Below are 24,001 nucleotides of genomic sequence, written 5' to 3' on the forward strand. Positions count from 1 at the left end.
AAATGAACTTAATTCAGCAGCGTGTCATCTCTACTCTTTGCCTTGGCAGATGTTTTAGTTCTATTAACTTTAACTACCAGAAAGGTGTGTGGTAACATCTGGGCAGACAGCATTTTAATCACGAGTTTAAAGGCTGTAGGTTGCCGCCATTGCTCTATATATGTGTATAAATGTAACAGGGCTCAGCGCTTGCTCTGAACGGTGTCAAGCTTTATTTGTGAAGAGCATATTAGCTTACTAAAAACGTACCTATCTAGAACTGCTGGGACGTAATATTTTCATTAGCTAAGGTGATGCTAGTGTTAGCCATGTTAGCATGTTACCTTCTTCAACACTCGGAGCTTCGGCTCTCCATTTCTCTGCAGTCCCGTCATATATTCTTATCTCCATGTTGTTCAGAGTAAAAGCCGAGACTGAATGCCCTTTATATATGTTTAGCAATACAAAGTTATCGGTACAAAAAAAGCACCTTAACAAAACCCAGGTAGTCAGCCTGAGTCTCTGTAACCAATCAGAGAGCTCCTTCCATCACACACCGTGGCTAATTTGCGTTAGTTTTTCTCGAAGGACCATAGTCAAGGAAGTGCTAAATGGAGAAGCTAATCCCAAAACCGAGGGGAGGGATGGCCATTTTGAGTTTGAAAGTAATTTTCTAAATTTAAATTTTAAATTGGTTTTTTAAATTAGCTTTTATTGAGAGCTTATGTTTTTTTGTAAAATCCATTTGAATTATTTATTAATGTATCAATAATTATTTTTGAAATACTGATATATAGTTATTGTTGTTATTTCACATTAAAGAAATAATACATTACTTTTATGATCTCTAAATAAATAAAAGAATAAAAAATATTTAATATGGAGAAATATTTTAAGAATGGGGGATGATGAATGAGCTGAAAGGGCAAAAAAAAATGTATTCAAAATTCGATCAAAAATAAATAAATTGCTGATAATTGCCCCAAAGCCACGTCTCTGGGGCAACTATTTTCTCGCAGATTTCAGTTTTAAGTAATTCTGTGCTCGTAATGAGCAATGAGGAAAGGCGGTGTGTAGGATCGTCTGGGCCACGCCCCCCGCTTGACAACCAGCACGCCTGGTGTTCGTCTCCCAGCAACCAGTCAGTCCGCCGCTACGTCCCGCTGCAGGCCGTCCGGACTCCCGGAGTGACAGTTACCTCCACATCCAGGCTTCCATGGAACCGGACTGGGACTGAGCCGAGGTGTCGCCATGAACGACCGGTATCACCGGGCGGCCCGGGACGGCTTCCTGGACGTGCTAAAGGAGGCCACACGGAAGGATCTGAACGCCCCGGACGAGGATGGGATGACACCGACCTTATGGGCCGCTTACCACGGCAACCTGGAGGCGCTCCGGCTCATCGTGAGCAGAGGGTGAGTTCAGAACCACAAGCACCAAAATAGAGAAAAGTACTCAAAAAGTTGTCTAAAAATAATAGATATGTGAAAGATAGATAGATAGATAGATAGATAGATAGATAGATAGATAGATAGATAGATAGATAGATAGATAGATAGATAGATTAGTTAATGTATTTTGGAAATATGGAGGTCATACATTTAAGATTTTTAATTGTGATTCACAGTATTAAAATTATTAAATAATACAAAAAAACCCGACACAATTAAAATATTAAAAACCACTTAAAATAATGGATGGGTGGATGGATATATATCTACTTCATATGATTTTTATACTTCAATAAAATTCAAAATATTATAGGATATTGTATGTTTTTCTTTCTTGTATTTTAATTACCTCATGGCAATGAGTTGATGCTGAAGCACAGCAGCTAATCATTCATCCTAAATGAACAATTTTCCATCCTCATTCTGGTCATTATGTAACTTACCCATGGGCTTCAATTTGATTCAACTCTTTTTTATTTATTTAGCGCCAAATCAAAACAAGGTGAAAACTATAGAATTATTTGACCCCCTACGAGCAAGCTCTTTGGCGACAGTGGGAAGGGAAAACTCCCTTTTAACAGGAAGAAACCGGCAGAAGCAGGCTCAGGGAGGGGCGACCGTTTGGGAGTGAGGGTAGGAAAACAGGAAAAAAAACACACTGCGGAAGACAGTTAGATATTAATAATAGCTAATGATTACCTAATGGCGTCAGCAGTAAATCTTACTGCTTCAAGTCTGTTAGCCAAGGTTCACTGTAAAACACCACAGTCTAGTGGCTGAAAGTAAGAAATTACTATAAATTACTGTAAGAACAATATGAACAGACATAGTCCCAAATCTGAGGTAGTGAATATTTAAAAATGGGTTGCTCATTTGACAAGATAACAAACCTTAACTGATCACTTCTTGGTCTCCAGGTGTGGATTCCAGCCAGATTTCTACCTTTATTAAAGACAGTGACTGTGGATTCAATATATACACAAGAGTGCTGCAACCGTCCACAAAACTCCAGTGTAATCTAAAGTTATTTCTGTATTATACTGGACAAAATGGAATTCGTTTCTGTACAGTTTACAAAAATATCTAACCGCGTAGAACGTTCTTTAGTTTGTGTTTAACTGAGAAAATAAAACTGCTCCAACCCCCATCACTAATCTAATCAGCACTTCAAGAGATGGAGGCTGTACATATAAACAGCCTAATTGCATACAAAGGTCACTTGTGTGTGCTGGCTATATATTAAATCTGACAGATGAAGCTTGGGCTGATCTGTGACACAACAGAGCCTTAAATCTGATTGAGCCATTATACACAAGCCATTTTTACACAGCTCAGTTACTGAAACTGACCGGAAGCTTGGAGAAAACGGAGACAATCACAAACAGGTTTTAGGAGTAAGGCTATATTCAGGGCAGATAAGTTACAGATAGAGTAAGGTAGACTATCCGAGAGCACCGTGCGGAGGCTTTAGGGCCCAAACAAAGCAGCGTGTTTGCTTCCTGCTCTCTAAGAAGGAGCATATTAACAGCAGGGCGAGGTGCACTGTGTCATGCAGCTGGCGGCAGCTTTATAAAGCGTGCAGTGAAGTGCAGGGTACTGCAAAGGTCAGAGTGATGGATCGAGTGCATGCGAAGCAGAGACAAGAAAGCTGAGCAGCAGAGCGGGCATTACAACAAGAACGACACTGAAGACAACAAGAGGGCAGTTTAAGAAGCAGGAACAGGAACAGTGATAAATCTACACTCATCAACCCCACTGACACTGAGCTTACAAAAGAACTGTACCTAAAAGTGGGCAAAATCATTATTTAAAGAACAAATATGGCTCCGATTACAGATGCAGACCTGACTGCACTGCCCTGACTGGCCCAGTTTGTGCTATTCAAGCTAAAACAGCATTTAAGCCTAGATGTGAGTTTTTGCATCATTTCATCATTTCAGATTTAAATGTTCCAAACAAACACATTTTAATAACATGAGTAAACACAACATGTAGTTTTTAAATAATGATTTTATTTATTAAGGGGAAAAAAGTTATCCAAACCTATGTTGGGCTGTGTGAAAAAGTAATTGTCCCTCTTCTTAAATCATGAGTTGACTGTGATTAACTACTTTTTTTGAAAGCTGAGTTCAGTTTCATTGCTATGCCCAGGCTTAAAGGGTTACAAAGCCATTTCTTTGGACATAGCCAAAGCTTTCACAATGTGAGCCCTTATTCACAAATGGACAAAATCTGAGTGGTGAACCTTCCCAGGAGTAGTTGTTTTACCACAATTACTCCAAGAACACATCGACGACTCATCCAGGAGGTCAAAAAAGAACCCAGAACAACATCTGAACAACTGCAGGCTCCACTCACCTCAGTTAAGGTCAGACTTCATAAGAAAGAGAGTGGGCACAAGTGGCCTCCATGGGAGAGTTCCAAGGAGAAAACCACTGCTTCAAAGAAAGAACCCAAAAGCCAATAAAAAAAATACCCTCAAGACTTTTGGGGATCTAAATCTGATCCAAAACATACCAGCACAGGCAGCTCTGAATGTCTAAAAAAATGAAGGTTTTGGAGCGACCTGGTCAAAGTCCAGACTTAAATCTGATTGAGAGGCTTTGGTATAACCTCAAACGGACCGTTCATGCAGGAAATCCATCAAATGTGACTTAATTAAAACAATCCTGAAAAGAAGAGTGGGCCATGAAAGACAATGAGAAAGACTCATTACCAGTATATTGCACTTCTTGCTGTCAAGGGTGGAACAAGCAGTTATTAGAATTGGGGAGCAATTACTTTTTCACATTAGGCCAGGTAGGTTTAAATAGCTTTTCAGGAATGCAAAAAATGAAGAAATCAGGGAGGGAACAAGGACTCTCTTCCTGATTGTAAAATGCAACACATTTCTATAAAGAAACAAAAAACATGTAGATGGTTATAACATAAATCACATACAGGACTTTCACTCACGAAGCCTGGGCTCATGGGGGCCCCTTTGAGAGTTCTAGGTTCATTTATGTTTATTGGCCAGGAATACCTGAGATAGGAACATTTTTAATTCCATGTATTTCTTTATATGTAAAGACTGAGACTAGTCTTTGGAGACCAAGAGACTCTTCAGTAAATCAGACATTAGAATCAAAGAACTGAAAAGAATATCTTCTGTAGAAAGTCCAGATTTATGTTTGGTTATATTGTCTTTTGGCTTTTATTAATTTTTTTTACTTTATTTTGTTGCCATTGCCATTTTACACAAATAAAGAGAAATTTGTTCACTTTATATTTACACTTGATAAATGATAATGATACTGTATTTTTTAACTTGGATCTCTCTCTGCTTTAGCACTACTTTAGTGCACTTTAGTGCTACTACTTTAGCACTTTTAGCACTACGTATTCAGTACTATGTCAAAGCCCCTTTGGAATGCGCTTCTGGTTCTTGGGCCACTGCAGGTTTGCACACGGATTTGGGCGCTTTCTTCTTTTATTCCTTACCGATCAGTCAAAGCTTAGAATGGATGAGAAGCATCTGTGAAGTGCCACGTTCAGGTCTCTCCACAGAGGTTTGTGGGATTGAAGTGTGGATATTTAGAGACTTGTCCTGGAACTGCTCCAGTGTTGTCTCATCTGTTTGCTTTGGGCTGTTGTGCAGCTGTAAGGTGAACCATCCTCTCAGTCTTAGGTCTCTGCACCCTGACATAGAGCTTTCTTCCAGTGACCATCACTTCACTGGCCTTCTCTCAGTTCTTGCCAGTTTCCTGTCTCTGTTTTTGCGGATGCTGCCACTGGCTTACCTTACTGTCAGGATGGTGTTAGCAGATGAAGTGTAGAGCCTGTTGTTCAGCAGACACAGACACTGAATAGTTCAGCACAAAATGCTTTTCCTCATCCTCTCAGAGTCCTTTAAATCCTTTAAGACAAACACTAAGCAGGTTGTGATGATTTTCAGACATTGCATATGAAGAATTTAAATCAGTCGTTTAAGTAATGGTGGAAGTCAACTTGCCATTGTTGAAAAGGGCTTTTTAGAGCCGTTCTTTTTGGGCAAATGTAAATATAGTTTTGTGTTCTGGTGACCTGTAAAATGAAAATACATTTATAGACAATAAGTGCAAAAGTAAGTGCCTATGTTGCTTTAAATGAGTGCACAAGGAAGACCATCGGAGGGGCAACTGCACCACCCTCCTGGGAAGAGCTGAGGAGAACCCCAGATGTGGGGTCACCCAGCAGCCACGGTGCAGAAGCCAGCAGCCAGCCACGCCAGAACGGACCAAGCCCTTGGCCCAGAGGCCCAAGGTGCGAGGTCCCCCACCCCCGGAAGGGGCCCGGCCGAGGCACGAGCGCCAGGTCCTGCCAAGAAGCCACCGGGAATGAGACGGTACATATCTAAGGGCCCAGCCCCGGACACCGAAAACCACCAACGCACCGCCAGTTGAGGGCCTCAGTCACCGGCAGGGAGTGTGGTGAGGGGAGACAGAGATGTTCCCAGAGAGGTGGAGTTTAAGACCTGACACACAGACACAAACATGCATTCTCACCCTCATGCACACATATACAAATACAGGGCACTCGCCCAACGTGGAGACAAACACAGATGGACAAACACACTCTATACCCCGGGTCCAGGTTCCCTGGACCCTGTTACCCTTTTCCCTGAGGTGGAGACAAGCAGACCACCCCCCAGTCCTGCAGCAGCAGGGAGGCCCTGCATCCCAGACTGACCAGACGGCCAACTTGCCCTCCCAGCTCCCCGCTCCTATGGCGACTAGAGAAGGGGTGAAGACCCCTTACCTCCCTCTGCCCGCTCATATATGGTGTTGCTGCATGTTGTTCTCAAGTGCATTTAAAACACAGGAAGGGCATGATGCTTTCTGCCAGAGAGCAGCTGGTGTCAGCACGCCCCAAATCCTGAACAAAGAGTCTTCTGAATGTCCATAATGATTGTCATGAGTTGTCATTGTCTGTAAAATGGGACACTTATTGTTCAGTTCCCAGTATTACTGCTGCTGTGTGAGAGCACCAATGACAAATGACACCAAGAAGACAAAACATGTTATATTAACTGCCAAAATGTGAATGGGTTCTACGTTCTGAACTAGTGGTACCTGTTTGGAGATGAAACCTGACTCTTCTTTAAGGGATTTTCCCATATGGGTGGTTTTTCTATTATGCTTTTCTGATACTTGTGACTGCTTGCTTCAAAAGACAAGCCAAGGAATATAATCTCTCCAGCATTTGCAGGCTAAACCCCTGTCCCAGTAGGACATACCCAGAACTCCTCACCCAGGAAGCATCCCTGTCAGATTCCTCAAGTGGCTCATTTTGATGAAGAGGAGTATCAGCTGTACTCTAAGTTTCTCTCAAATGACTGACCCCGTCACCCTTTATCAGTCTCTGATATTGCTGTGGAGGAATTCTGGCCCACACCTTTCACCTGTGATAGATAATTATTAAGTGAAGATGGAGACAAAAGCCGGGAGAAGGAGAAGACGTGGAGCAGCAGCAGTCAACTTTCTCAACTATGAGCTAAAACCGGCACCCTGACCTGACCTGTGCTTGTTTTCAATGTTGCTTCAGTACATTGATGTATGCAGACACTCATTTATGCACAGCTCTTTTAAGGTCCTGCCACAGCATTCAGTGGGGTTAAGGTCTGGACTTTGCAGCATCTCCATTCGTTTCTTTTTTTAGTGATTCTGCTGTAACTTGCTGCTGTGCTTGGGTTGGTCTTGTTGCATGACCCGGTGTGGGTCAAGATTTAGCTGTTGGATAGATGGACTCACATTTGACTCTACAATACGTTGGTATAGATAGGAGCTAATGGCCGATTCAGGCACTGTGAGGTGCCCAGGTACAAACCAGCTCAAATCATCACCCCTCCACCATCGTGCTGACACTTGCTCATATGATGTGACTGGCTGGAGTCCACATGACTCTACCTTAGTATAGTTGTCTTTTCTGTCTAAACCTGATAAAAAACATGGTTTCAAAATGAAACTGTGCTGGTGTAACTTCAGCATTTGCTGGACTTCCTTAGACTTTGTAGCAAGGGAAAGTTTGTGTAGCAGAATTGTCTTTTCTTGTCCTTTCAGACCAAGTTAAAACATTCTCAGATAAAGTAGAAATGTGTGTTTTAAATCCTGACTTCGGGATGTGGAAACCAGTGAGGCAGTGACTGTGATGGTCCAGACATAGAGATTTCTCAGTTTTGTTATGTAATTGGTCTTTCTGGCAGGTAAATAAACACCCACATGATTCGTCTCAGATATACGTGATTTCAAGTCCACACTCAGGGTGCAGCACCGCAGACGTGAACTGAAATCAGGGTTGGTGCCAATAAAGGTGGTGACCCTGCTGTGGTGCGTGGTAACACTGTCGCTGGGTGTCTGTGAAAAAAAGAGTCTGGGTGTGGGAGATGAATAATGCAGAGTCGCCTCTGTCATGTTTAACCTGCTGCGCTTCAATTATTGATCAGGACCCGGCCGTGTGGGAGGAGGGAAAACAGGAAGAGGAGGAGAGTTTACAGCAGATTAACACGAGTCACCGTTGCAGCAGCTGCAGGAGGTGGAGTTGTTGTTGTTGTTGCTCTACATTAGAGTTGTGCTTTTCAGATGCTTCACTAATATCTATATGACAGCTGTTTTCCAGCGAAATACTGGTACAGACTTAAATATGTGTCTTCCATATGCACAGTTACATTGGTGAATGCTCATAAAACCACCAGGTGTATGCGAGTAGTCAAACTCCTTTAAACACTTGGTTTCAGCCTATATTTTTTACGCATGGCTCTTTATGATGTCATAAAGAGGTGATATCCGTAATATGGTCATCTTTGGTGGAAATGGATGGAACCTGTTCTAGAGTGGGCACCAAATAAAGTTAGAAGCAGTCTAAGTGTGTAAACTTTGTGTATAAATTCAACATGGCGTCTCCTCTGTTGACTTCTAGAGGTGACCCGGACAAATGCGACATTTGGGGGAACACACCGCTCCACCTGGCAGCTGCCAACGGCCACCATAACTGCCTGTCCTTCCTGGTGGCTTTCGGTGCCAACGTGTGGTGTCTCGACAATGACTACCACACGCCGCTGGACATGGCTGCCACCAAGGGCCACATGGACTGCGTTCGCTACCTGGACTCCATCGCCGCCAAGCAGATTACCATCAACCCAAAGCTGGTCAGCAAGCTCAAGGATCGGGCGTTTCGCGCCGCGGAGCGCCGGATCAAAGAGTGCGCAAAGCTGCAGAAGAAACACCATGAACGCATGTCAAGGAAGTTCATGAAGGAGTCTGCGGCCTTAGACAACTTGGACGCTATTAGCTTTTCTAGCTACACTAGCAGCAGCACTCTGAGCCGCAAGTTCAACACTGTCACCTCCAACATGCCATACTCGCAGGTGGTTGGTTTTGTGTTCAAAAGCCCTGATTTAGTATTAACTTCTGCTTTACTGAGCAGGGAACATTTTAGCTAGTATTTAAAGCTCTACCTTAGATCAATAACTGTCCCTGGACTCAGTTGCAGTTGATGGTCAGCCTTTTAACCCCCAAAACCTTTTAGTCTTAGTCATTTGAAAACAATATACTTAGCTTCTCAAATGGCACTGTTAAGCTTTTTATTTTTAAAAGAAGATCTATTATCAGATCCATGTTTTCACTATTATACTCTACTAGAGTAATTTTGCGTGAATCCCAATTCAAAACAACCTTTATTTATCTTTTGCTGTGCTTTAATGCAACCCCTGTCAGAAGAAACAAAACTTTTAAAGCTAACTTTCCCCAATTGACTAGTCAATTGTAAAGACTGAGATTTCAGCGGGAGGGTGGGTGACCATAATTGACCACAGTGAGAACATACAGATACACGAGTAGTAAAAAACTTGAAAACGTTGCAAGACTTTGCCTCTGTTTGAGTTTGACATTTACAGTAATTATTTACATCATCTGAAAGACCCCTGGGTGATCCACAGTGTCTGATTTGTCCCTTTCAGGCCACCCTGCATTCGACAGCCAAGGGCAAGGCCAAGATACAGAAGAAGCTCGAGAAAAAGAAGCAGGTTGACGGTACGTTCAAGATCTACGAAGATGGCAGGAAAAGCGTGCGCTCGCTGTCTGGCCTGCAGCTAGGCAATGACGTGATGTTCCTCAAACAGGGCACCTACACCAACCCCAGAGAGCGGTCGCGGCTCAACATCCGTGATATGTTTCCCCGTGACATTGACGACGATGCTGACACCATCTCCCGAGCCATGAGTGACCCAGGCCTCCACGAGGCGGCTTATTCCGAGATCAGCGCAGACTCCGGGCGTGACTCGCTGTTCACTCGACCGGGGCTCGGGACCATGGTTTTCAGGAGGAACTATATGAGCGGAGGCATGTTTGGAATTGGGGTAGAGGAAAGCGTTGCAGGGAGTGAACCTGTGGGGAGAGCGCCTAACGTCCGACTGCGAGGAAAACTGCCTCGACACTTGCCCAGCTTCGATGAGGATAGTATTGGCAGCGCTTTGAGCCTGCAAGAAAGAAATCTGCAGGAGCTGCCCTGGGAGGAGACTGAGCTTGGGCTGGATGAGGACATGGAGCCAGAGAACAATCCTCTGGAGACTTTCCTGGCCTCTCAGAGTCTCAGTGAGTTCATGCCCATATTCAGGAGGGAGAAGATCGACTTGGAAGCTCTGTTGCTATGCTCTGATACAGACCTCACCAGTATCCACATCCCTCTAGGGCCCAGGAAAAAACTGTTGGATGCCTGTAAGAGACGTTTGGATACTCTGGATGAACCAGAGGCCATTGAAGATACTGAGCTGTGAAGCTCAGTATCGCCCATATGTCTGAAATCAGGACCACAGCTTTGTGAATTGAATGCAATTTGCTGCTCGAAATACAAAAAGCAAAAAGAAATATAGAAAATATTTAGTGCAGTATTAATAAAATGTCAGAGCTTTTAATGATAGCAGTTCTCTAAGTTGTGCATTATTTCTTTATATTTCACCCCAGATCAACCTGAGCAGAAAACAGCATTTTTATGCCTGAACAGCACCATCTAGTGGTGACTTATCATATCAATTTAAAATTTAAATCTATGGGCCTGTAAGAAATATTAGTTGGTGGCATTACACATTACAGTTATATGTAATTTTATTTTACCTAATTATTCATGTAATTGAATAAGAAGATGTATATGCAGTGATGGTGTACAGTCGGTGGAGTAATGACAATTTCACGGGAAAGCTGCGACACCTGTATGTACCTAAACCTCAACCCTAATATGTGTGTTTTTTTTATTGTACACTTTTCTTACATTTAAATGTTATTTTACCTCATGGCACATATGCAGTGGTGACTGAACAGTATATTTGTGATGTATGAATGTAGCCGCAGACGGAGTGACAAACAGTGTTGCAACAGTAAAACAATGAGGTGTCAGAGCGGTGCTAGATAACGCCGCTATCTCAGGTTACTGCAGCAGCTATTTGGTTACGCTGAAGGTCTGCTGCCGGCTGCACTCCACAGTACGACTGTGCATGAATGTACCTTTTTATTTTGGCAAAGAACTTTTTGTAATGATGCACTCACAAACGTTATTATCTTTTCGTAAAATAAAGGGGAAATTCTTATTGCGTTGTGCTTGAATTTATTCAGTGTTAATGAGTTTATTATCTCAGGAACTTTTACATTATGCAGCACATATAAAACTTCTGTTAAAACAGCTGATAGAGGAAGTCTATCAGCTGGTGTCGAACCATTTCATTTCTGGTCCTCCATCTCTGCTGAAGTTTGTCATTTTGTTTCTTTATGTTGTAGCCTCGTGTCTTTTTGCAACACTAACATTTTTAAGTAATATGACTTATCATTGTGGATGCATTGAGCTACTTTCTTGCTGTTCTTTATGCATTTTTGGTTGCTTTCTATCTTTTTGTAGCCACTTTGTCTGCACTGTATATCTCTTTGTAGTCCCTCTGTCTTTCTTCATTGTAAATTTGTGTCTTTGGTAGCTGTCCAGCACCTCTTTTTAGTCACTTCCTGTCTGTAACTTTAACTGCCTGTGTTGCTTTATAGTCTTTGTGTCATTTCTTGTGGTCCTTTTATCAATTTCTCTTTTGTCTATTGTGTCTTTTATGTCTGGTTGACATCTCTTCATAGTTTTTTCTTCTGTCTCACCGTAGCTGGTTTTGCCACTTTATGATTGTTTTTTTTTGTCTCTTTGTGGTCACTTATGTGAAGGTTATTACATGAATCCTCCTGCTTGTAGCCACTTTGTCTGTCTACAGCTTTTGTCACTTTTAAGGTCCCTTTGTTGTTATTTTTCAGCATCTTGTGGCCATTTCTTGCACTCTGTAGTCATTCTGTCTCGATGTGGGGATTTTGTTGCTTTTTAGATTTTTGCGTATGGTTTTCTGTTTGGATGGGTGGTTTAGTCCATATGAAAATGACGCATCAATTTGTATCCGATTTATCTCTTTGTGATTGTTTTGTATACCATTCGTGTCATTTTGGTCTCTTGGGACTGTTTTGCGGTACTTTATTATTGTTTTCTACTAATTCAGTTGTTTTCTGTCTCTATAAAGGCCGTTTGACTGTTGTTTAACCTCTATAGCATCTGTTTGTAGTTGTTATGACTCTTTTTGAAGATATTTTATCTCCTTGTTTTAGTCTCTCAATGGATGTTGGCATCTCCATGTAGTTTTATTCTGGGTTTGTGTAGCTGTTTTTTAAAACATCTCTATGGTTGTCTTATTTCCCTGTTTATCTGCCTTTTGTACCTACACAGTGTCTAATTGTTAAAACCGCAGAGACTACCTTACTGTCTCTGCAGTTTTATTTCTTTCCTCTATGGTCATTTTCTCACTTTCTAGATTTCTTAGTTTGTTTTATTATCTCTTTGTGTTTGTATCTTTTGTAACTACCTCTCATCTCTTTGCAGTTCGTTTCTGTGTATTTTTAGCTGTTTTTTGCTGCTTGGTTGCTGTTTTTCACCTTTTTGTGGGTGTTTTCTGTCTATAGGTTCAAGGTTCAAAGTTCTTTATTTGTCACATGCATAGTTATAAAAGTATAACACACCGTGAAGTGTAGCCTGACACGCTCCTCGACATGTGCAAAAATGGGGGGGGGGGGGGGGGGGGTAGAGGGGTAGAGGAAGAACATTATATATATATATATATATATATATATATATATAGTATATACATTGGGTGAATGTGCAGTAGTAGCAGCAAGCAGGTGAATTCTGTACATTAATATGAATAGACATCTGACTATTTTACAGGATAGACAATATAAACATATTTCAAATTAAAGGAATTGAAATGTACATTGTGCCTTGGTTTAGTGTCTGGAAGAGAGTCCTGTCTCAGTCAATTATAGATGATGTGAGAGGGCGGGTGTGTGTGTTTAGGGCACGGATGGCTTGGGGATAGAAGCTCCTCTTGAGTCTCTCTGTCCTTGCCCGGAAGATGCGGAACCTTCTACCAGATTGCAGAAGTTGGAACAGTTTGTTGCCAGGATGGGACGGGTCCTTCAGTATCTGCGCTGCTCTAGTCCGGCATCTCCTGGTGTAGGTGTCCTGAAGCGGGGGGAGAGCAATCCTGCAGCAGTGTTCTGCTGTACGGATCACTCTCTGGAGAGCTTTTTGGTCCTTCACACAGCTGTTCCCGAACCACGATGTCATGTTCTGTGTGAGGATGCTCTCCACAGCGCCTGTATAGAATAGAATATACGCGGGATTCTTCTCCTAGTTTGTCTCTCTTCTTTGAAACTGTGGCTCTTTTGTTTCTCTTAAGCCAGAAAAATGCAATATTTTGCATCCCTAGACAGTCCTTTGGATGTGGACCTTTAAAAATGTGTCCTTCTCTGGTGTTAATGGATAAAAAGCCCGACTCTGATAAGTGCTTGAGTAAAACCAACAAGCCGAGGCTGTGGGAGGATGTGTGTGAAGCTGTCAGGCGGCCTGGTGCTCTTCTGTTCCTCTCTCTTAAAAATTACTCACTCTGTATCTTTTAAAGAGCACACTGCAGTCAGCGTGGCCTCTCTCCAGAGGACAAAGAGGCGCTGACACCAGATATATGTATATAACTCACTACTGACTACTCTCACCTTTACCAACACTTAAACTAGCCAAAGAAATTCTCGCACATCAGCATCTTCTCCTTTTCATTCTGAACATTCGCCCCCTCTCTGCTGTGGAGAAACAACTGAACGGCCCCTGTTAATCAGCCCTCCTTTCTCACTCTGCTTTCCCAGGACATTTGCCAAGGTTACAGGGATGGGAGGGGAGGAGGGAAAGGAGCTAACACAAAGAGAGAGAGGAACAGAGCAGGGGGTGAGCGACATGCAGAATATATGCGAAACCAGAGATGAGCAAGAGTTGACTGTGAGGTAAGCAGCCGCAGCAGTTTTGAGTTGCTGCGCGTGTGAGGAGGATTTTTGGATCCATCCCATCGCAGGCCAACCTTACATCTTTGGGCAGTGGGACAAGAAATTCCTCTGCTGCTGGACTGCCCAAGGAGTCAGCTGACAGGGTGGAACAAGAAGAAAGGAATGAGGAGGAGGAGGTAGGAAAGGAGGGTCCGCAATGCTCTTGAAGCAGCAGGAAGGGGGCTGGGCTTCTCTGACAATACACACTGTTGAAATGCTAACTTTGACCTGTGTACTGTGTGCTCAAGCTGCAGGGTTTATCAGCAGCCGCTCACAGGAGGACACAACCTGCATGGTGACTTTACTCTAGGCCAGTGATCAGAATGCAGAGCGTACAAGATGAGCAGAGGGATGAGAGGGAAAGAGGAGGAGGAAGAGGTGATGAAGAGATGTTAATCAAGACGAGAGGGGACCCAAAGATTAAGAATGGAGGCGCAGGAGCTGAAGAGGTGGAGGAGTCTCTCATGATGGAGCTGACGAGGCTGGTTCAGAAGGTGGTGAAGGAGAGCAGCTGGTGGGAGAGGAGGGGGGTCGATTGCAGTATCCTGGCAGCAGCGTTCCTCTGTCTGCCACCTGGTGAGGCACAACGTCATAGATGTGATTGCACCTGCATAGATGAGTTATTGTTTTGGAGGGTTTTATCATTTAAGAGACAATTATTTGTGTCAGTTTGTGTTTCTGTAATCGACTCAACCAGAAGCTCAAAGTCTGGGAGGCCTCTCTTACTGCAAACTTAGTAAATAAAAGATGGCCATAGCAGCTGTGATGTCACCGACTGGTTTGTAAAGTTTCACATTAAACCCTCAAATTGGGCAGTTTAGCTATGCTGGAATTTGTTTGTTTGTTTGTTTTAGAGAGCAGAAGTGCTAAGTTTTCATTTTACCTGGTTAGCAAAGTGCGCTCACACAGACAGAGATACAGAGATAGTATTTTAACACACAATTAAAATACTATAAGTTTGCTCACCCAACCTCAAGGGAAGAATTTTTGACTTTCTCTTATGGCTTGCTCTCTGACAATGCAAGGCGTAACATTAGCCGTGTATAGTAATTGTACTGAAAATGCTCCAAAAGGAACCAATAGAACAAACAAAGTAGCTTAGAGGTTCTATTTTTTGACTTTAATGAGAGGGGGTGGAGCCTAGCAGACAGCTAGCAGCTACATTCACCTGTACGGGGATGTAGGCCTGCTACAAACTTAGTGTAAACAAAAACACGTAACTTTTTTATAGATCAGCCTGTAAACATGTTGAACATTTTAACTGTGGGGCGTTTGTGGAGCCGGCCTCAAGTGGACATTACAGGTACTGCAGTTTTGGGGACACTTCTGTGTTGTTTTAACATTTTAGTCCTGGACGTTGCTGCTTGTGTTTTACTTGGTTAACTTTTTTTTGACAACTTCCCTAAACAATGCTGGCTCTGAGGACCAAATCTGGTGTTTTGCAGTCTTCCTGCTTTCAAGTCTGCGATAAACATCGGATAAAGTTTTTGAAGCTTTACCTAAAAATTCATCTGTCATATTTTGACATAAAGAAGGAAAAAACAGACTAGATAAATTTTAATAATAGTGGGAAATGATTCCTCCAAAGTTGGGAGAACAGTGCACCATCATAATAATAAAGTTCAGGTGTTTTGCTTAATTTTGTCTGTTTGAAAGTCATAGTTTTGAAAAGACTGGTCATAAAATAGCAGCAAACAGACGTAAATCACAAAAGTCACAGTGATATCATGATGACTCAATATTTACAACTAAAACTGTCTCATTAGTTAATTTTTTATTTTCCAGAAATACACAGCGTAGCGTTTTCTCACCGTCACCCCTCAGTCTGGCTTTGCACATTCATGGAGTCTCATTTTATGTGGGTCACTGGTGGTCAGCTACTGACCTCATTTTGGACTGCTGTCTATTGTGACTCACGTCACTTGATCATTGGATCTGACAGCTTTAAGGTTCAGGCTTGATTCCAGACTCTTAGACGTAGCAGTAATTACCACGGATTAGTTCTGCAGCAGCAGCAGCAGGTCTTTGTAACTGCTTTTTTGTGAGTTTTACCTAAAATATAAATCATGGCCAGTATAATTCATATGTCGAAATGATTCAGAAGTAGATGTAGTTGCAGAATGAGGCGGACGGGTTTTCTGTCACTGTGTAGCACCGAGCTCGTGACTTATCACCTCGAAATAGGCTGCTTTGAAATAGGAGGTGCGTCATATTAGCAGTTTTACTGGGTTAAAAAGGGAATGTGTCACCTAAACTCTGCTGTCAAAGGCAGCCAGAGAAGTATCAGCAGCTACAATGTCTCATGTGTCTAATTAGATGTAATCCATCCATGCTGTTAACATTTGTGACAAAAACAGAACTGACTTTGATTAGTGGATTTAAAGCTTCGTCTCATGTTCATCATCAGCCTGCTTCTACTGTATGCAGACACTAAACTATAGTAAACAGTACACAGTGACAGTGGAAGGAAGCCAGTGTGGTAACAGTGTCCGCCTCCAGACTGTCATCCTTTCACCTGAGCTTCCTGCCCATCATGCTGGCTTCACATTACATAGTTTGACTCATGGTAAATGTAAGCATTTATTCTGATTGCTTTTCATTTCCAGTTCTTGCAAAGGTTTACTCTGATCATGTGACTCATCACTTGAGCCTTGACAGAGCAGGGAATAGTGAGCATGTTCTATTTAAAAAGGGTCTCAGGTGCTCTGCCAGCAAAGAAGGTATAAATTAGAATGTAATCTAACAGGCAGGTATCAAATTTATGTTTTAGTGATTCGACTCTGAGGGAGCTGGATCAGCAAGTGGGGGAATAGGTGGAGAGCAGGCAGGCAGGTGGAGTCCTGGTAAGCAGTTCCTCTGATTGCTGAGGTGGTGCAAAAAGGTAGACAAACAGGGTTCGGATGAAGTTTCCAAGTGAACCACAAAACACAGATTTTACAAAGGCGGCCTGAATGTCACTACGCAGACAGAGATGGTGCTGTGACACCGCCTGTCCTTGATATACTCCTGATGACTTCACTGCAAACAGGTGCAGCAGGGACTCACACCCAGAGGCTCTGCCCCAGGGTGGAAAAACCCAACAAAGCCAGGCCGTCAGCCCCACCTGAGAATAATGAAACCCAAACCAGTCATGCTGAACCGTAACAGGCAGCAAGGAAAATTTTAGAATCACAATTTATTATTGGTTACCTGTCCTGCTTTATTCAACAATGAAAACACAAAAGTAAATCTTTAAATAGTCGTCTGATGTCTTCCTGTTCATGGTGGCTATGAGAATGTTTGCTCACTGCAAACACTTATTGGCACTGAGCCTCAGCTGTCTGCTATCAAAGGCTGAAAGAATGTGTGTGAGCGATAACAGTAGATGTATACAGTCAATGCAGCAGTAATGCAGTGTGTGTCCTGCTGCCAGTCTAAGGTTAAAGAGTCAGCATCTTTAGGATCTGTAGCATCTTTATTCCCTGCGTTCTGTCTTGCAGCCTTCCTGCTGCTGGGCTCCTCGAGGCTTCTGGGGTTTTCTGCGGGCGTCCTGCTGATGGGCGTGGCTCACGCTGTCATCACCGTCAAGGGGACACATCTGGCGAGCCATGGGGCGCTGAGCGAGTCGCAGGCCTGGGGAAGGTTCTGGGCCGTCTTTTTCATCGAGGTGAGATGTGCAGAAATAGACTTGAAAGGCTGTCATTAAGTACCTGCGGGCAAAGCTTCTGTATTCTCACACGCAGCTCTGTAGCTGTGTGCTTAGAGCAGCAGTTGGACATTTTGGGACATTTGTTTTTGCCCTGCTGAGGGTCATTATCATGAATATGAAGCTACAGCTGCTGTCTTGTACTGCACCGGGCTCCCAGTATAAGATAATGGATTATTTTAAATTGTGAATCATGCAAATCTACTCTAGTAGAATCTAAGAACAAATACAGTTGTGGGAAATAATGAATTGACAACAACCAAAGATCCATAAAAACATGTTTTTAATTGATTTGCATGTCATCGAACGACGCAAGTATTTGATCTCAGAGCAAAACATGACTTAGTACTTGGTGAAGACACCTTTGTTGATGCTGGTCACCAGGTTTGTGCACATCTCAGGAGGGATTTTAAATGAAACTGTGTGAATCCCTCTTGGCTGCCGCCTGTCATCTTGAAGCTTCAGCTCCCTCTGCAGATCCCTCTCTACCCTTAGCAGAAAAACAGCCCTAAAGCATAATGTTTCCACCTGATCCAACACATTTCTCATGATCATCCTCACCCCATGAGCAGCAACTGTTACCTCCTCACCAAGCTTCTTGCTGATGGTCTTGTCGGCCATTGCACCCTTGTCCAGCTCTACAATCTTGTCTGTCTCTCTATTAAACATGAAACTACCATAAGAACTAGAGACTCTTCATCTCTTGATAAGTGAAATTCAGAAGTAGATCAAATAATAATTTCTCTTACTGTATGTAGAGCTAGAAATGAGAAGAAAACATCACCACTTAATTTCTAAGTGATTGTATTATTCCAAGAAACTATGTAACAGTAAATAGTTGCATCATTTTAAATGGATACAGCTCTGAATCACACCCTCCTCATTTGGTGATTTGCTCACAGTTTCATCAGATTAGGATTTCATGACTCTGTTTTTCCAGGACTTTTATGGCTGGATGAATGTAACGATATACACACTGAGCTGATAGCAGCGCTCTGATTTCACCAGAGCTGCCAAAACCTTCATGTATATGCTGTTCATTCTGAAGAGCCTCTGTGAAATTCATTAAAAAACGCAAATGGTTTTCTTTACACATTTTAAAAACATTGAACATAAATGGTTCACTAATCTTTGCAGCGCGTTGTTTCAGCCTCTGAGTGCCTATGCAGCAGTGTCCCGCCAATATCCTCCCCGTCTGGTGTGTATTTCAGTGCACTCTTCATCTCCACATGGACACAGACCTTGTTTTATTTAGGATTTAGCGGGTTAGCCATCACTGATCGCAGGAAACACCACAGGTGTAATTAAATAAGCAACAGACTGACAAAATATTCCAATTTTTCTTAACAATATTGGAGCACAAATGTCTTGGACCTCCTGTGTTAGGCACACAAAGCATGTTTATTCCTTCAACCCCAAAGGTTACAACCTGCTATAAACAGCAATGTCTGCAAGAGTGAATGAAGCAATGCGCATTATAAGTGATATGATTAAGAAGCTTTAATGACCTTTGGTTGATTATTAATTGCTAAGAATATCCAAATCTCTTCTGACCATTGTCCTTTCCAGCTGTTAGCGGAGCTTGATAATGTTCATTGACTGTTTCATGTGCTCCATCATTGCTGGTTTATTGAACACCTCCACTTGTTCTTCATCCCCTCAGATCTGTGGCTCATTCTCGGCACGAGCCGGGATTCAGGGCCACATTAAGATGCATCACGCTCACACTAATGTCATTGGACTGGGTGACTCCAGCGTGTGGAAGGTGCCCTTCCTACCTCGCATCATCTACCTGTTCATAGCCCCCCTGGCCGTGCCGATCATCACTCCGCTTGTTGCGCTCGGTAAGAGGAGCCAGAGGACCAAAGACGAGCCGTGTTTGCTTCAAGGTTAAATGTGAAACTCAGCATAAAGTTGAGACACTTTTTAAACCTTGTGATCCTCCTCGAGTCTCTGTCTTACTTGTCTGTGTCACTGCAGTGCGAGTTTACTCTCATGCACACTCTCTTGCAGCTCAGCTCAAAGGACAATCTTTGGCCCACATCCTTAGGACCATCCTGATGGTAACCCTGGGCCTGTATTCACAGTACTGGCTGCTCATCAATGTCTCCGGGTTCACGTCGCCTTACGGAGCATTGCTGTGTATGCTCGTGTGCAGGGCGATGTTCTCTGTGCCATATATCCACGTCAACATCTTCCAGGTGAGAACACGGTATCTGTAGCTGAGAATTCAGCCTGTTGACACCTATAAGACACAGTTACAGTGAATTTTGTTTGTGACGTCTTGTATTTCATATTCAGCTCAAAATGATGTCATTTTGTAGCTAAAATATTCAGATAGCTGTGAAGCTCTGATGTATGTAGTTTTAATTGGATTATGTTGGTGTCCAATTAGTTTCCAACTAGTTTTATATAAAATTTTCATGTCTTTGAACAGTGAGAGAGCAGTAAGATGACAGATATTAAAATAAGCGCCAAGCTTTTAATGATCCTCCTTCTGAATATCAAGATCAGTAAAAATGACTCAAAGTGGCTGACTGGGACCATAATCTCATCAAGAAAATGTCTAAGCGATTTCCCCCTGCAGGAAAAAAGTGTATTCCTCATCTGGGTGTCAAGAATGCCCTTGTGACTGCTTTCACAGCATATTGCTGTGCTGATCATTTGAATTGAAGTGACACTCTGCCAGTAATCTCTGTGCCGTAGCTAAACTGTGAGAACAACCTAAAAATGCAGGTTTTCCTTCAAAGTAAAAGTTGTGCCTTTTGAAACGGTTCACTGAGGTGCAGCTTTTACTTTTTCAAGATTTGCCACCACTGGAATACCAGCAATACCACTTCATCCAGCAACAACCAGCCTCCAGGAACTGCTGCCACACAAACGATGACCCTATCGTGCCCAATATGTAGTAAAACTCTTGAAAAATGTGCGTTTGAGAAACCTCGCTAGTGTCGAATATTGCTGCCTAGTGGTCATTAAAAAGAAAGCACACACGTCTGTTACCCAGGTTTTGTTAATGGCATTTCAGATGTTCCTACTTCCAGTTAGATTCTGGATTTGTAACATAACTGATAGAAGCACTAGATCCAAAATAAAACAAGAATTATGCTTTATTTTAATTTTATTTTTTTAAATAGTGTTTTTAAATGGCCACATCTTAGAGAACTTTAGATGATTATGAATAGATACATGTATCTCATCAGTATCCATTAATCGCCACACCACATACCTTTATACTCTTTGGTTTTGAATTGGGGAAAACATAAGTAATTTATGCACATGTATTCGTCACTTCTCACAGATTTATGTGCTCGGTTCATGTGAAATGATCATAAGGGTGTTTTTTGTAACAGGGTCTTTTGAGGAGCTTGAATGCAGCATTGTGTTCTCAGAGCAGGCAGTGAACTAAAGGGATAAAAAGAAACAATTCATGCATGATTTTCCCAGATGGATGCCTGCAGGTCATTGTGTATTGTTCGGATCAAAGTGTGTGAAGGTGGATTAGAAAACACAGGTTCTTGAAGAGAAGTCAGCAGTGTACCAGTGGAAAGTGTTTGTTCTTGCTGGGGGGTTCGGATCAAAAATCTGTCCTCCCAGCTCTCCTGGGGTTTTGCTGGCCGACGTCCAACACTAACCTCCACCCCACCCCCACCCTGCTGAACTCCATGATCTCTGTCTGACGATAATCTTTGAGACTACACAGAAATTACACTAAACACTTTGTGTTGTAATACAAAGAATCTGAGCTTAATTTAAATATCTTTTAGTGTTCCCTAACCATCACACCCCTGCCAGCAGTCTGAAATGCTGGTAGGGTCGTGTGCATGGATCGACGCTTTGTGTTGTTCGTACCAAATTCGAGCCCTAAATATCGCAGCAGAAATCGAGACTCATGAGACCAGTGTTGGGAAGCTTGTGTGAATTGCAGCTTCAGTTTCCTGTTCTTAGCTGACATGTCTCCGTGCCTAAATTTCAATTCAATTACAATTCCAGGTCTTTTATTACTGACGAAAAAGAACTTTGGATTGACCCGTAGTTAAACAGGTGTACCTATTAACATGGCTGGCAAGAGTACAATAGGCCACATAACTTGTGATGCCAAACTGTTTCTAATTGCAGCATATCGGTCTGCCGATGTTTTCTCCAACTCGTCGACCAAAGAGGATTCACCAGATGACCCACGGAGTCCTGAACCTGCCGCGAAACCCTCTGCTGGACCGGATCTTTGGACACTCGCTAATCAACTGTCACGTGGAGCACCATCTCTTCCCCTTTCTGTCAGACAACATGTGTTTAAAGGTGGGACATCACAGATGAATATATTTACCTGCTTGTTGCAGAACTGTTGGATTCTTCTGCAGAGCAAAGGGCACAAACAAAACGAGAGCACACAGTTTAAAAAGTGACCATCACAGAACTTTGGATAATTATTAAATTGCTAAATGTATTTACGTATTTCCCACTATGGTTACTTTGTTCCTCTTGTGCAGGTGAAACCTGTTGTGTCCAAATACCTGACTGAAAAGCAGCTGCCATATCAGGAGGACACCTACTCGTCCCGCCTGCACCTGTTCTTCCACAAATACCAGGAACTGATGGTGTTTGCCCCACCCATCACAGAGCTGGTGGGGGTGCAGTGACAGAGGGAGGGCGAGCAGAAGAAAAAACCTGTTCGGACTAATGACCTCAGCCGCTCAAAAGCACAAGTATTTCTGCTGCCGCAGTTTGAACCTCTAACACACGGAATAGGACCTGAATCGATGTGCAGTTTCTAATCTTAGGAAATTAACCCCACGTCTTAACGATCATATCAACTGAATGAATATCCTACACCTTTAGAGCTCATTTAACACAAAGAAGAATCAAACACTGACCTGACTGTAGACACTGGGAGCTGAATTAAACAAAGCTGTGCAGCTGACCTGGGGCCTGCCTCATGAACAAATACAACAAAGTGAGCATTGTGTGAAGAAATTGTAGAGTCCTGCTTTGAAAATCTGAGACAACCCGAGCACTTTGGCTAGAAATAACCCCAAAATAAGAATGTTTCCAAAAGTAAAATAGAGGACAATACTACTTTTGGGAACATCAATGGAGGGGTGACGACCATTTGTGTTTTTAAAAAAAGATGTGACAAGAAATAACATAAAATGTTTAAACTGAGGTTTAATCTGCACCACATTTACTCTAATATTTAGGCTATTTAACCAAGTGTGCAGCTCCTTGCTGTAAAAGAGACCCCAAGGGGAGCAGAAGCAAAAAAAAAGTCATGAAAATACAACCAGTTTAATAAAACCACAAAAAAACTGATGACCACGTACTCAGGGTGGAGGTGTGGTCTGATACTGTGGGAAATGTCTTTGTGTGCAACAGGATGACAGAGTCAGAACGAAATCATTGACAGATTACTGCAAACATCTCTTATCTCTTAGTACTTTCACTGGTACACTTCTGTTAGGTGTAAAGGAGACAGGTGTAATTACGTTGCATTTGGGTGCAGTGGCCTCGGACAAATAAATCAAGACTTTTTGTCAAATCTGTAAAGAGCGTTCAGCAGAAACTGTTGAATAAGTTTCTTTTTACCTACAGGACATCAGTGAATTCAACCCAGGCTGTTCAGAAATGGTGCTTAAACCCGTAAAGTTTTGCTCACAGAGCACTTGACCCGACACTGCAGGGAAATCTGAACTTGATAAGCTAACTTAGCCAGGGGAGGAATTCATTCATAATAATCTGCATCATGAGGCAGGCCTCTGATCTCATCCACTGACCGATGGCAGAAGTAATGACAATGATTATTTTTGGTTTTTCTTTTTTTAAAAAAAAAGCATCTGTAGCTCCTGGACTTGAGGTCAGGGATGTAATTGTGTGTGTGTGCGTGCGTGCGTGTGCGTGCGTGCGTGCGTGTGCGTGCGTGTGTTTCACATAATAAATTCTAACATGAAGTTACTGAAATAAAAATCATGCTATTGCTTTTTATTCCTGTAAACGAATGAGCTGCCTGTCACCCCTGCTGTCGCTCTCCTGTTTAACACTTGGGCTGTAAATGGGGTGAAAATGTGACTTAAAAATGGACGAATAAAGGCTTTGTTTCATACTCTGACACAGAGAATACCTTAAGCAACTGTTTGAGACACTTAAAGTGTAGCAGAAGCAATCAGCCAGCCCAATATTCAGTTTTAGTAAACTCTTAAAAAATGTGCATTTATTCAGAGATACTCTGGAACATGTTTTATTTCTGCGCTTTGATTATAAGGTAAGCATTTGCAGGTAACTGAAAAGGATTTTATTCAAAGCAGCGTTCGGGAAAGCCCGGAACTTTATGACTGCTAACAGAGATGTGGGACATCCCAGAGTGCTGCCCCTCAGAAGAGAAGCTGATACATGAGTACACAGAACAACAGAAATCCATTAGTGCAATAAATAAAACATTATCTGTCGAAGAAGGAAAAAGAAAGGAGAAAGAGGGCACACAGCTGTAATAATACAGCCCT

The 24,001-nt window shown here is 42.5% G+C and overlaps 2 protein-coding genes across 4 annotated transcripts; both read left to right on the forward strand.

Annotated features, from left to right (window-relative positions):
• Nucleotides 1-1,109: 1,109 nt before the first annotated feature.
• Nucleotides 1,110-11,025, forward strand: ush1gb (Usher syndrome 1Gb (autosomal recessive)). 2 transcript variants are annotated; one of them, XM_004565940.2, is made up of 3 exons: nt 1,110-1,394; nt 8,364-8,814; nt 9,403-11,025. In XM_004565940.2, the coding sequence occupies exons 1-3, from the start codon at nt 1,231-1,233 to the stop codon at nt 10,216-10,218; spliced, it is 1,431 nt and encodes a 476-aa protein (XP_004565997.1). In that variant the 5' UTR covers nt 1,110-1,230; the 3' UTR covers nt 10,219-11,025. The 2 variants fall into 2 exon arrangements, with proteins under 2 accessions (XP_004565997.1, XP_004565998.1); XM_004565941.2 differs by having other exon boundaries at nt 8,364-8,811.
• A 2,714-nt stretch (nt 11,026-13,739) lies between these two features.
• On the forward strand, nt 13,740-23,628 carry fads6 (fatty acid desaturase 6). 2 transcript variants are annotated; one of them, XM_004565942.4, is made up of 7 exons: nt 13,740-13,959; nt 14,071-14,398; nt 17,302-17,468; nt 19,171-19,351; nt 19,521-19,708; nt 21,627-21,806; nt 21,998-23,628. In XM_004565942.4, the coding sequence occupies exons 2-7, from the start codon at nt 14,146-14,148 to the stop codon at nt 22,145-22,147; spliced, it is 1,119 nt and encodes a 372-aa protein (XP_004565999.1). In that variant the 5' UTR covers nt 13,740-13,959; nt 14,071-14,145; the 3' UTR covers nt 22,148-23,628. The 2 variants fall into 2 exon arrangements, with proteins under 2 accessions (XP_004565999.1, XP_012778639.1); XM_012923185.4 differs by lacking the exon at nt 13,740-13,959 and having other exon boundaries at nt 13,981-14,398.
• Nucleotides 23,629-24,001: the final 373 nt, after the last annotated feature.

Source organism: Maylandia zebra, linkage group LG8 (assembly GCF_041146795.1).
Source record: "Maylandia zebra isolate NMK-2024a linkage group LG8, Mzebra_GT3a, whole genome shotgun sequence".
Classification (NCBI taxonomy): domain Eukaryota; kingdom Metazoa; phylum Chordata; class Actinopteri; order Cichliformes; family Cichlidae; genus Maylandia; species Maylandia zebra.